This window comes from Halichoerus grypus, chromosome 9 (genome assembly GCF_964656455.1).
Source record: "Halichoerus grypus chromosome 9, mHalGry1.hap1.1, whole genome shotgun sequence".
Taxonomy (NCBI): Eukaryota; Metazoa; Chordata; class Mammalia; order Carnivora; family Phocidae; genus Halichoerus; species Halichoerus grypus.
In genome coordinates this window covers 65,438,969-65,454,147 of record NC_135720.1, presented here as the reverse complement: position 1 = coordinate 65,454,147, position 15,179 = coordinate 65,438,969, and the positions used below count along the sequence as shown (strand labels likewise).

The following is a 15,179-nucleotide window of genomic DNA, read 5'->3' as shown; positions in this document are numbered from 1 at the left end:
AATATAAAATGGAAATGCGAACACATGCCTTTGTTCTATAAATTTCAAAGAGAAATAATTTTGTTAAACCATTTATATGTTTTGAGCTTTTCTTTGTTGGTAGGGGCACAGTGGCAAGAACTATTTAGCCATAAATATAATCAAATGTCCTATTGACCAAAACCCGGGTACGCTTGTAAAATCTATGGTTTAGTAGAAGTCTTCCCTTCATAATGTAGTCTTTTAATACTTTTCCTGAATGTTATTCAGCAAGCAAAAGGCCACATGCGAAAAATGAAGAAAGGTATTAAATCAAGAAATTTAGCTAATACCACTACCATACTGACATATCAATTGCTTTCATTAAAAACTACATTTCTCACAGGATAAAACCACTTTTACAAAACAGTATTTAATAGAATATTTTAAATTAAAACTATCAATATAAAAGTTAAAGTGCTGTATAATTTATGGTTTGGCAATATTTTAAACATCTCTTAGTTCAATTTTCCTCATTTTTCATGAAAACTGAGGCTTGCAGAGTTTAAAAATGTGTTTATCATATTATATATGATACAACTAAGTATGAAATAATTATAAAAATTCAAGAATATAAAAACCTCCATCAAAACAATATCCAAATGAATAAAAACTTAAAGCTTAATTGATATGACTCTAATGGGCTTTTTATTAAAAAAGCTATAAAAACTACCCATCAAAATATACAATTTTAGATAGTTTCTTATTTGTTCTATAATAAATAGCGCTGCTCAACTATGACAATAAAACTATTCATTAAAATCTGAAAATGTCAGTCTGGTTGTTTGATTTGCCTTCACACCGGTATTTGCAAAAGTTTAAATAAATCTATACTTAAACTGTATTTAGCGAAGCTGATTTGTGATTGTCTTAATTATAATCATTTATAAAAATGATTGTTGATATTATAAATATATACTTATCTCAAATAAAAGAACAAGGCATAACTGATATTAGATGACATAATATCTAGAGATCACATGCTTACATATGTTACAATGCAATATATTATTCTGTTCTAATAATTGCCTAATTTGTAAGTTCAGCAAATGTGGATACATTCTGTTTTTGTCATGCAAAATAGAAAAGAAACTATTTGAACAAATTTAATCCAGACTATGGATGTGCAAAATATTTCCTTGCACTGTGAGAAACTTTACTCTCATTTACCCCCTACCATATTTTTAAAATGTATTTCATTGCTTTTGAAATCTGATGAAATTTCAGAAGGGACTGACTATAAACTCTTAGAGCTCACTGGAAAACAGACATAACAAAACCAACAGTAAAAATAAGGATTCCCACAGAAACACATTTGATGGGGCAAGAAATGTATTTCCTGGTACAAAAATAAGGTATTTAAAATATAACTTTGGCCATGGAAGTCATGAATTCATGATGAAAATAATAAGCAAAAATATTGTAAACTTAATCTGAACATTGAAACTAATCTTAAACTGTTTTTTTCTTCAAAGGGAAAAAATATATCTACTGCCAATACGCTGTATGCATTTAAATTAATCAATCAAGTCAATTCAGCCTCCAAGATTTTCCAAAGCTTGGCTCCTATTTTGAAATTCTGTCTAAATGGTTAAAATGGCTATGTATATATATTACAGCACTTTAGCTAACTTACTGAAGTCAATTAAGTAACCCTGTATTAATAACATTAATATTAATTACTAATATTAATATTAGTAATAGTAATGGTTTCTGTGTTTCAAACCTTGAACCAGGTCTTTCTGTGAAGTGGAGCCTATATAATAATTTGTAAACAGGGTCCCCACCCCCCTCCAGATGGGTCAGAAATAAAGGCACTCATACATTCAATTATATCACTATTTACTAAAATTCAGCCATTATGAAGGAACTAAAGGGCAGCACTTGGGTTTTAGCCATCCTATTTTTCATGGAGAAAGGAATGTGAAGAAGTGGTAGATATGATTAGTATGACATAGGTAGAATAAATTTCAGGAGGAATTTAAAGGAGCGGGATATCATCATTTGATTCTGAAATTTGGAGAAACTATATTATTTATTACGGAAAATATTTTTATTTGTTCAAATTACTAAATTATTTGAGGCCACCATCATTATCAATGAAACCACATAAATAAAAGACATCATTAAGGGCCCAAGCAGAGATCCTAAAAGAACCATTTTTCAAAAAGTGCGTTGGGCTGCGTGGTCCTATGGTACTAACACATTCTACATCTAATTATTATATCAAAAATTGAAAAAATATACTACTAATGGGATATTCTCCTTTGTGTAACCCAGAAACTTAATACACAGAAATCATAATTATAATGATGAGCCTGAGATGCAAGAGGACGGTTATTAAAAATGGCTAAAATTAACTCTGAATTTCAAAACAGCTCCAAATAGTTGGCATAATGACCAAGTTTAGTCTACAGTGCAGTAGGATGACATGAGATACATCGGCTGCACATTTCAGCTGTTCATAGCACTTACTTTCTCGTAATACTTGATTTCATATTCGGTGATGACTCCATTGGGATGCTCTGGTTCCTGCCAGGAAAGCTCGACACTCCGCTGCAGCACCCTCTCCTTCATCACTCCGCTCACTTGCGAGGGAGCTGTTTGGACAAGACATGTCAATAAACAATGAGAAAATTCACTGGATGCCTCAAATCAAATGTCACAACTGATCAGTCCCATGCTGTGCCAGTTTCATTAAGGTAAAAGAAAGCACCTTTTCATAGCTCACAATTCAGAAGCTAATGAATATTCAAACAGGACCTTATTACTGTTCATAAACCTTAATAGAAATTTAAATTAAAGTGCAAACAGCAGAAGATAGCATTGTTCAAGTTAGTGAAAAATGGAAATGATGGGGCTGAGAATGACAATTAAGCAAATGAATGCTAATTAAGGCTACAAAATATGATTTCAGATTAATCTCCAGTGATAAACTAAGTCCAAATATTTACTTCACATGCAGTGGCAATACACTTTTTAAAAGAAAAAATAGTTTAATACTGTGTAAGAAAAAATTATATGAAATGGCTACTTTAGTCTTCAATTAAAGGGATCACACTTTTTAAAAATATTTTTAGGTTTTAACTGTGTGTGTGTGTGTGTGTGTGCGCGTGTGTGTGTGTGTGTGTATTACCAAAGAATTCCAATTAACCTTGGGAAAAATTTTTTACACTTCATTAGGTCAAGATGCAAGAGAACGCTAAAGCTGCCGCTACTTAAATGTGTGTGAACACACACACACACACACACACGCACACACACACACATACAGACTCTTGCACATGTAATTTCTGTCTATGTAACCTAGGTTTCAAGCTTTGATAGAAGCAATTCAAGCTACAATTTTGCTCTTTCTATATAGATAATAATATGCTTAGAGTCCTTTCATTCTCATTAGTGGCATATATTCTTTTTGGTAGCTAAGACTGTGGAATGTAGCAAACTAATTTGCTCTGTCTAATTTGCTCGGTGATGATTAACTAGTTGTCTTCTCTGTCTAAATGAGTAGCTGCACTGGCTTGGCTGAATTTCAGTGGGGTCATTATGTTTCATGTATCATGCTCTATCTCATTCTGTAAAATATTTTCAGGCTGTTAATTTAATTTTCAGATGTCCAAAACTGTTAATAATCCTGCTGACAGAAAAGCAATTATATGGGGCCAAAGCTGTTTAAGCAAGCTTCTGATGTTTATCTCTTTGACTTTATTTTTTTACTTCTACTTCTTAATATTTGCTTGTATCAATGTCTAGGAAAAACATTTTTCACTTCTTTCTGGCGTGGTGATTTTGAGGGAAGGACATGGAAGATGCATGATTCCCATTTCCTCTCAGATTACTAATAGAAGCGTAACTAGGGCAGATTAAGTGGAACAACTTTCCCTTTAGGGGGATTGCAGCTGAAGTACTCAGCAGACTGTGTTTACAGACTAAATGCGTTTCTGATATGTTTTCAATGAAACAAATTTCTAATAAGAAATCCTATTTTTGCCATGACTTTTAAAACCTGAATCTATGCAGCGGAGAAGAATTTGTTTCTAAAGTGATTTGTCTCTCCATCCAGAACATGCTTAGCATATTTCAGTCGCCGGAGATGTTCAAGAGGCTGCGTCCTCAAGTCATAGCCTGGGGAAACAGAAACCCCAACGAATTTTGAGGTGAGCTTCTACTTAGCAAATAATTTCCAATAGTCTAATTGGCTTAAAATCATTCAGAAAAATCTGTATTTAAACTTTAGTAAAAAAATAGAATGCAGCACAGATAAGAATACTGCAGTAGCTAATACACTGAATTACTCAGTGAGGCTGCTGGTCTCTGATCAGGGTTTATGATATGTGTGCCATTTGGAAATACATTTGCTGGAAACAGGTAGAGAGCTAGGAGGTGCCAGCTAGGTCTCTTTCAAACAACACACCTAGCTTAATGTGATTTTCAGTGTAAAGCAAACTATACGACACTTTGCTTAGTCTTTATCCTAAAAAGTAAGGTGAAGAGACACTGAATTCTCCAGGGTATGGAGGAGACGTGGGGTATAGATGTACCTCATTTAGTTTCTGACACGTCGCAGCAAAATCTAAGTATAGAACGAGATTTGATTTCTGCAAGTTACACACTAAAATTATATTCATTATTTCATCCTGGAAAAGAACTTTTACCAATAAAATTATGGTAATTTGGGGGTTGGGGGAAAAAGATGTCAAAAAATACATTTGTAATATATGGCATTTTAAAACCCATATCACACCACTAATAGTGACTTTTCCCTCTTTTGTACAAGGAGCCACATCTATAAATGACTATACTCCTGATTTTCTGGATATTTCCTTTTTAAAAATGCGTCCCCTGCTGATACAATATAGACTCACACATTTAAGAGGGTCAGAGCTAGAAGTACTAACACATCGCCCTTGAGAATAGGCAAAATGCAAGATAGGAAATATCTTTGTCTTATGTCCTTCAAATGCAACATTTTGGTACAGGAGAATTGATAATATTTTCCCTTGAGTTTCAATATCTTAGGCATAAGGATATATACCTTATAAACAAAAACATCTCTAAGCAAGTGGATTCTAACAGAGTCATTATTTTCAGATAAACTTCTATGTAAAAGTAAAACTGAAGTGGCATAAGGTTCTTTAATCTTAAGACATAATGATTTCTATGCTTAATATAGTTGATTTAAATTAATCATATTGTAACAATTTCACCAATACACTCACTGTTACACCAAAATACCCAATTAACTACAATCTGAAGTTAATTTTGAAAAGAAATGTCTACAAGTAAATTATATACATACTTAAAACCCAATTAGGTGTTGTGATATTTAAATTATAATTTTTGTAATTAGCAAAGTCATACAAAATCTACTGTAATGGGAATTGATGTGAAGCTAATAAATAGTAACCAACAATAATAAATTTCCTAAATTGGAAAATGTAGGAAAACAAATACCACATAGAGAGGAGCTTTTAAGTATAAAATTTTAAAGGTTTGTTTGTTTTTTTTTTTAAAGATTTTATTTGACAGAGACACAGTGAGAGAGGGAACACAAGCAAGGGGAGTGGGAGAGGGAGAAGCAGGCTTCCCACTGAGCAGGGAGCCTGACTCGGGGCTCGATCCCAAGACCCTGGAATCATGACCTGAGCCGAAGGCAGATGCTTAACAACTGAGCCACACAGGTGCCCCTTTAATAGGTTTCTAACAAATGATTAACAGATTCATTTCTCACCTAAGTTTCTAGCGATATTCAAATATAAGAATTAATTTCAACGGAAGAAACACATGGAAGATTCTCACGACTTATCAGGGACATATACAGAGTCTCTGCAATTGACAGTGAAAGACAATCTTAGAAAATTCAGAAAATGGTTTCTGTGGTTCAAGTGGAAAATCTTAACAGCATAAGAACAAAGTTGATGAAGTTGATGCAAAAGGAAATCAGAAATCTAGTAACAGACCAAAAGGTAAAATCTGTGGGCTGCAATTATTAGTAAAAGGCTTTGAATTTAAAAATAATCAGTAAGAATGGTGGGTTTATGTACAGACTTGAACCAATCAACAATTTACAGATTTTGAGCTTCAAGCACTGGTGTAAGATTTTTGATCTTAATCAATTTCTTTTTTTTTTTAAGATTTTTTTTAAGATTTTATTTATTTGACAGAGAGAGACGAAGAGAGAGAGGGAACACAAGCAGGGGAGTGGGAGAGGAAGAAGCAGGCTTCCCGCTGAGCAGGGAGCCCGATGTGGGGCTCGATCCCAGGACTCTGGGATCATGACCTGAGCCGAAGGCAGACGCTTAACGACTGAGCCACCCAGGCGCCCCTTAATCAATTTCTAATTAAAATCCAAGTATAGCAGATATATTTAAATTACAAGATGGAAAATATTCATAAATCTCCATTTTTTTCCCACTAAAATATTAAATTTACCTACAGGTATGGAAAAATTTCCCAGCATGAAGTGGAGGAAAAAGACAATTTAAAAACATTGCATTAATAGGTGAATGGCCCTCTAAAGATGTCCATACTCTAATTTCTGGAACATGTGAATATGCAACATTACATGGCAAAAGGGACACTGCAGATATAATTAAGGTTATAGACTTTACAATAAAGATATTATCCTGGATCTTTGCCAGTGGGTCCAATCTAATCATGTCAGCCCTTAGGAGCAGAGAAATTTCTCCAGCCAGGGTCAGAAAAATGCTATAGAAGGAGGAGCCAGGGAGATCTGAAACATGAGAGGAAATCAACCTGCCATTGCTGGAGGGGCCACATGGGATACATGAGAAGATATAGGGCTTTTAGGATCGTAGATTTTAGGATCAGAGACTGGCCCTGGTTGACAGAGGAAGGGAAATGGAGGCCACAGTTCTGCAAGTACAAAAGCCCCAAATTCTGACAACATGAATGGACTTGGACATGCTTCCCCAGAGCCTCGAGATAAGAGGCCAGCCCCACTGCACTCAGACTTCTGACCCATAGAACTCGAAGATAATAAATGGGTGTTGCTTTAAGCTTTTTGTGGTAGTTTTTTTTTATGGTAGCAAGAGAAAGTTAATACACATAGTAAAAAAACAAAAAACAAAAAACAAAAATAGACTTACTGGCATTTTAATGAAGTCTATGAAAAAAATAGATAAAATAGGATAGTTTAATAGTGTGATCTGTCAGACTTTACGTTGAAATAGCATGGAGTCAAGGAATTTTGATCTTAATTAGGACTCAGAATGCAATATCTTATAGGAAAAAAATCTCCAATACACATTTGGAAGAAAGATGTGTGTGTGTGTTTGTAATAGAACTTCAATGAAGCTCATGAATTTGATTTTGGATTTAAAAAGTAATTTATTTATACTAGTCATTATTTTTACTACAGTTAAGTGTTCTCACTGAATTTCAATAAAGAATGGTGAGTGAAAAAATAGTATTTGTATTTCTAAACAATACAATGAGGTAAGATGAGTCAACAAGCATGAAATGACCTTTCACCATGCATTTCAAATTGTTAAATCTATTGACAGTTGTTAGATTTCCATTAAGTAAATACAAAAAGTAAAAATGAAATTTTTAGAACACAGTTAAATGCAAATCTGACAATAATAGAATAATAGTCTTTACTTAATGCTTTATTTGCTATCCAGTATGGAATTCATTTTTTTTTAAAGATTTTATTTATTTATTTGAGAGGGAGAGAGAGAGAGAGAGAGAGAGAACAAGCAGGCAGAGTTGCAGGCAGCGGGAGAGGGAGAAGCAGGCTTCCTGCTGAGCAGGGAGCCCGATGTGGGGCTCGATCCCAGGACTCTGGGGTCATGACCTGAGCCGAAGGCAGACACTTAACCAACTGAGCCACCCAGGCATCCCTGGAATGCATTTTTAACAATCCGTGAAATAACAAATATGTGTATTCTTAGGAGCTTAGCATTTTATAATGCAACTTTTAGCTTTCTTACTCTTCCCCACAGATGTTTCATTTTTACACTACAGAACAAATGTATAAAAATATATAGAAATTTACTTCAAGAACAAACACTAGGCCATAAGTAGACATGATCCAGTTGAGTATCATGTAACTTATCAATTTCATTTTTAGGGTATGTTAGAATACATAAAAATTCTAACATGTGAGGCACCTGGGTGGCTCAGTCGGTTAAGCATCCGACTCTTGGTTTTGGCTCAGATCATGATCTCAGGGTCCTGAAATTGAGTGCCCCTGTGGGGCTCCACGCTCAGCGGGATGTCCACTTTAGGATGTTCTCCCTCTGCCCCTCCCCCCACTCATGCATGTGCTCTATCTCTCTCAAATAAATAAATAAATCTTTTTAAAAAGTTCTAACACGTGATTTCACTAACTTTAACTTCCTGGGTATGAAAAAAACAGGGTCACTAATAATATTATGAGCAATAAATACAAAATTTTATATGAAAGAAAAAGTGCAGGGACTAAGGGCAATTGAGTCTGCAGTAATTATGAACAATTCATTTGCAACAGGTGTCTGTCAAATTATTTTTGGTTGGATAGAAGCATGATCTGTGCCTAAAACAGACAAGTCTCATTCTGTAAGTAGTTGAAAAAAATCAGTGGAAAAAGAATTGATCTTTTTCAAAATTAAATTACATACTTTGCATTGCTACCTATTTAACACACCCATTAGGATGATGATGTTTTACTCAAAATGTAAGATATACAATATAATAAGATATATCACAGAAGAGATTTCTAAATAAATTTAAAAACAATTATTAAAAAGACAACTTCAGTAAGAGCTAAAAATAAGATCTGAAAGTTCTCTGAAAAAGTGAATATGATGTTGAACCTAACAGCGCAGGAAAAGAAAGCACCCCGGATTGTAATCCAAGTCAAGTATATATGTAAGTCATGTCGATACATTTCCAGTAGAGTGATAGAATACATGACCGGAACAACAAAAGTCACTTCTCCACTCTTTGAATAACTAAGAATGGCTTTTTTCTTTAAAGCAATAGTCACAACATCTTTGTAAAAATGATCTGACAAAACATTTTGCTGAGAACCAAATTTTCTTCTCTGTTATCATCTGATGATTAAGAACCAATTGTTTGCATGTTTAATTAATTACCATAGGAGTTAGCACTTCCTGGCAGAATCTCTATGTAAAATGCCATAAGTGCAAGGAGGTAAGGGTTGTGGAGAAAGCTACTGTGGCTATTGGTCCTAAATATATATTGGAACTCCTGCTAACTTCCAAAATGTTAACTGATGAGCAGTTAATTTGTAATTTTCATATAATTACAATGTAATTGTAATTCTCAATGTAAATAAAATGAAATATTATATAACCAGGAGGTATAAAATAGGCAGCTTCCCAGAACTAGCTATACTATTCAAGCCAGTCATACCTACAAAGAAGTAACTAAATGATCACCTAATATAACAATTCAGAGAGGTTAAGGGACCCTTGATATTAAGTCATACATTTCATCTATCTTTTTAATCAATAGGTTATGCTACTTTTTACTACAGATCTTCCCTCAACTTACGATGGGGTTATGGCCAGATAAACCCATCTAAGTTGAAAATATTCTAAGTTGAAAATGCATTAAATACATCTAACCTACCAAACATCATAGCTTAGCCTAGGCCACCTTAAACATGCTCAGAACACTTAGATTAGACTACACTTGAGCAAAATCATGTAACACAAAGCCTATTCTATAATAAGGTACTGAGTATCTCATCTAATTTATTTAATACTGTACCAAAAGTGAAAAACAGAACGGTTGTAAGCGTATCAGCAGTTCACCCTTGGATTGTGTGGCTGAATGGGAGCTGCAGCTCAGGGCTGCTGAGCAGTATCACAAGAGAGGATCATACCACATATCACTAGCCCAGGAACAGATCAAAATTCAGAATTCGAAGTACCGTTTCTAGTAAATATGTATCACAGTTGCGCCCTTGTAAAGTTAAACAATCATAAGTCAAAAAATTGTAAGTCGAACCCATTGCAAACTGGGGACCACGTTCTATTTAACATATATGTGTTTGGCATTTATTACATGCGGGGCACTGTGGCATTTCTATAAATCCTTACAGTTGGCAATATTCATATATATAATCTTCTTTATATAATAATATATATGTATATGATCTTTTTCCTTCTGTACTACAGCCCTGTGAAGTAGGTACTGTTCCATTTTATTGGTGAAGAAGCTGAGGGTTACAGAAATTAAGTGGCATCTGCTCAGGGGGCAGATTTTAGATTGAATCCCATGTTTTTAAGTTCTACTTCCCATCTGTTTTCAACTACAGCATGATAATTCCAGGCGAGAGCAGACACTAGAAGGAGGAAAGCTGAACAGTCATTCATTCATTTAACATTTGTTAAGAATTCCCGATGTGCCATAATGATGAAGAGACCCTGAGGGATCTGCTCAATACAATAGTCCTAGAACCTGCAGATACCAGAAGAGGTCAAACTGAGTAGAGATTTTTTTAATTACTTTTTTTTCAAAAGGGCAAATTCGGGTATATGTTACAAAATTCAAAAGGTGTAAGACTCCCTCCTCGTCTGGTCCCATGTCACAAAGTCACCCTTCTCTAAAGCAACCACTCTTACCAGTTTCTTTGAAATCTTTCCAGAAATAGTCTAGGTGTGTACAAGTATATGCACTTTTTACACGAATGGCATTATTCTCATAGCACAGTTCAAACCCTTGATGTTTTCTCTTATACTTCATTTAAAAAATTGCATTATTAAACACATGCAGATCTGCATAGCTCTTTCATCAGCTGTGTTTATTATACTATGATGTACTTGACCAGGCCTTTATCAATAAGCATGGGCCTTTCCCATTTTCTTCTCTTTTATATTATGACACAATGAAACTGCTGGTAAAACAGTATTTAATATGAATCTTCTAAGGAGAATATAATATTTCAGAGCAGTCTAGTGCTTGCCAGGGAAAAAAGGTGGGTGAAGTTATTTGGACTGAATAGGCAAAATGTGGCCATTGTTAAAACTCATTTAGAGTCATTGCTTCATAAAAGGAAATGAGTAATAAATAAATTTATTATCACTTAAATGTTTAAGACGGTACCACTCTAAGTGCACACTGGCTACTCCAAGTGCAGCTGCAAGTCAGTGGCCTATGCGGAGGTGAGGAATTTGTGTCAAATGTACATCTATGGCAGCAAGTACTTTTTTGTTATTGCTCAGCTGACATCTTTTACTTAGCAAAACTTTCCTGATGAAAGAAGCATTTCTTTTTCTTTGCAGGCTCCTTGGTGATTTTCTTTCTGGGGCAAGCCACTTATATATTAGCATTCTGAGTAGCAGTGTCTTTTAAAAGTATTCTAGCATTAGTCTTAAGTATCCTTCACTGTTACACTAAAATGCCCAGAAGGTAAAATCACTCTAACAACATTGTTATTGATTTCTGATGAGAGTTTCATTCATTTATAAATTCAACATAAAATTTTTCATGACTGCATATAGTATAAACAAATAATTGAATGGGCCACAAAGATGATGAGGCCAAAGTTGTCACTTTCAAGGAGATTTAAATGTAGAAAATGAGTTAAAATGTGAATATGTACATTTTGAATGCACAAGTAAATATAATAGCCTAGATGAGATGTGAATCAAGTGCCAGTAAATTCTTGGGAGGCAGTTAAGAGCAAGCCACACAAAACTTTCTCTGTTTCAAAAAAAAAAAAAAGAAATCATTTCTAATTCACTACTTGGTATAACTACATATTAAACTAATTATCAAGAATGTTGCCATCAAGTCTATAATCTGCAAGAGATAACGTTATATTAACTAAATAACAACAGAGCCAGATTCAAGACTGAGCCTATGATTCTCTCTAGTGGCCTCCACCAATAAGTCACAACTTACTGAATCATTCTTCCTCTGCTTCAGCTAATACAGAATTATTACTCTTTTCCCCTAAAATACATTTACCTTGTTGACAGTACTACACGATGTAACATTTAGTTATTTTGTAGTTTTTGAAAATCTCCCCTGCTACTCTGATGTTCCTTGGAGGCAGGAAACTTAGAGAAGCAGTAGAGTGTAGGAGTGAAGGGCATGGCCCCCGTGAACTAGTCTACTGGATTTGTTCATGGGTTCCATTGTTTATTTGCAAATTGTGCAACCTTGAGCAAGGAACTGAGCCTCCCTGTGCCTCAGCTTTCTCAGCTTGCAAATAGCTATAATTAGATTGCGTACTTCAGAAATAGAATTGTTCTAGAAATTTCGTATACAGATACATACTAAATACTTAAGACCATTCCTGGCACATGCTAAGAACTCAAAACAAAATATTATGTATTATTATCCTATACTTTTTGTCTGTATTGGATTTATGGATGCCCGGGACTCATTTCAGAATACTCTAAGGTCAGAGTCGGGCATCAGTATTTTTCAAAGGCTTCTCAGATGAAGCTAATGTACAGCTGAGTTTGAGAACAATTCTTTTGCAGCTTTGGGAGGAACATAAATTGTCATTTCAAGGTGGGGTTCCAGTGCTCTCCATAATAAATGCTGACAACAGTTACATTTTTAAATATTATATTGAGAATTTTTATTCAATCTCTAAAATTTAGAAATGACCAATTTCTATAATTTATACTATTTTATATGTACCAGCTAGACAGAAAGACATTAATGTTAAGTCATTTGGAAGGGATATATCCTTAAAAAAATGAAATAACTATCAAACCAGGAAAGAGAACAACAATAAGCATTTTTTAAAAAATATTGTAATATATATTGAATTGAGAGCAAAATACAGATGAAGCAAACCTCTTCTCTATTTTGGGTGGTAAGAAAGCAAATATTTTGAAGGATAGTTTTTAAAAACCACCATCACACGTTCTATCAGGTAATCTGGCTCCATCTCTAATTTTCCAGGAATCCATAGATAGCTAAAGACTACGTTATTTATTTATTTATTTATTTATCAGACATTCAAATAATCACTTTATTTGCATACTTACTGTCATACTTATATGTCATATTTACTTTACAATAGCTATGCAAAGTGCGTATTATTTTCCCATTTTGTAGTTGAGGAAGTTTAGGCTGGGACAGTTTAAACAAATTCCCTAGGATGCCATAGTAAGTAGCAGAATTAAGATTCAAAATCAGTCTATTCTGGTTTGAAAATATGTTGCTCTCACATTACAGTGCAGAGCTTTTATTCATCTTTTTCTTTATCTACACTGAAATTCTTTCCCTGTCTAAATTCTTTCTATTTACATCTGCCTCAAACATGTAAATATTTACCTCTCCAAATCCAAACTAACTTATTTTTCTGTCAACATCTTAAAGACTATGTTATTTATAAGGCCAACAATGTGACTACGGCCCACAACCAGACCTTTTTTAATAATTAAAATGAACCCTTAAATAGAATAAGAGATATGTGTGGGTGTATAAATATATATACACACACACATTTGTTAATGACCAAAACCTCCCTTACATGTCATCAAAATAACATTTCCAGTTGTGTACATTTTCATTGGTCTTAGAACATGTTTTATTATAAATGAAGAGAGAATTGTGTTGTATTTCAATCACAACAATATTGTAATACCAGTTGACAATTTTTGAAATGTTAATTTAGTCCAAATGCTTATGTTGTGAATATCTTTAATTATAATATTCATAACTATCTACATTCTTTATAACATGAATATCTTATTAATTGATTTTAAATAGACTGTTTAAATTATTTTATTTGATTTTTGTATTTGATTACTCTATATTGCCTTACAATATGTACATGACTATAATCGCTTATTTAGATAAGTTTAATTTATACACTATTACATATATCATGAAATCACATGAATATTCTTAAGTTATGTAATAATATATACTAATATTTTATACACGTTTACATAGGTGCAAATTTGTGGCTAAGCAAGCTCATTAATTCCTCCCCTAAATATCTACACAATGCTTAAAATATTGTTCAGTATATCATAACAATATTCTGGAAATACACAGATTATTTTTCAGGAGAAGTAATGCATGTATTTAAACATGTAGGTTGTTTACTAAGAGGAACATTGTCAATAAGAAGAATATTAAAGAAAGAGGAGACATGAGTTTTGCCTTAAAGCAGTGTGTTTGTTATATACTTTCAGAAAACATCATATTTTCCATTAGAATAAAACTTTCATTCCTGACTGCCACTGTGTGCTTTTGCTATGTGACTCCACTGCATTCAGAGCTCATTAGTTCCTCCCCCAAATCCTCTTCCAGGATACCACTATTTTTCATTATTGTAAAATCAATACAATGTATTGCTACCAAAATTTTTAAAAAATTAATAAAAGAGAGTAACAATTGAGTGTTCATTGCATATGATGATAGTTTCATAAAAATGTTTTACATGCGAGTGTTTGTATGTATGTATGAATGTACCAAAGTAAAGATATACAGTATGCCTCTGTAAATTACTATTAATAAATATATTAAACTTATTCTGAAAGCCACTTCATTATATGATACATAATTGAGGGTGAATCCACTTATAGAATGATATACGTGTGTTTAAAGTCATACAATACAAAGCCTAAGGCAGCAAATATAAGATTGACAGTTCCATATTATGCCATTCTTTTACTCTATCTCAGTGTTCTTGATAATGATTGAAGAGAATGACCAATTCCATTATACTCTGGCTGCTATCGATTTCATACTTTTTTACTTTTTTCTTTTTATTCTCTCTCCTCTGTATCTTCTACTCTGGTATGAATTGTTTTTGACTCTATTTTTCTCTAGGCTTAAAATTCGTATGTATCCAAACCATCCTACTTTCTAAAATATTATCTAACCATTTTATTTTTTGCAGAAGTTGTTCCCCATTTGTGGTTTTGTTCATTTTATTTATTTATTTATTTTTACATTTTTCCCCCATATCATCACTCTGGTGGTGTTACTCACAATTAATTTTGATTTTAATTTTAATCCCATTCTATTATAAGTTAAATTATTCAAGAAGGAAAGAAAGAAGGGAAAGGAAAGGAAGGAAGAAGCTCAGGATAAGGAAGAGGAGAAGAAAAAGAATAAACCTGAAGTATGCCAAAACTCACTGAAACTACTTCATTTAAATTGTGTTAAGTGTAAAATGTTATCATCTCAATTTCTCTAGGTATTCTGAA

The 15,179-nt window shown here is 33.5% G+C and overlaps 1 protein-coding gene across 5 annotated transcripts in view; it reads right to left on the bottom strand.

The window, feature by feature from the left end:
• The window catches only part of EPHA7 (EPH receptor A7), a 167,743-nt gene that overhangs the window by 28,728 nt on the left and 123,836 nt on the right, over positions 1-15,179 (bottom strand). For all 5 annotated transcript variants that reach the window (XM_036114105.2, XM_036114106.2, XM_036114107.2 and 2 more), the window contains exon 6: positions 2,494-2,618. In XM_036114105.2, coding sequence (XP_035969998.1) covers positions 2,494-2,618 — 125 coding nt within the window. The remainder of the gene's footprint in view (positions 1-2,493; positions 2,619-15,179) is intronic.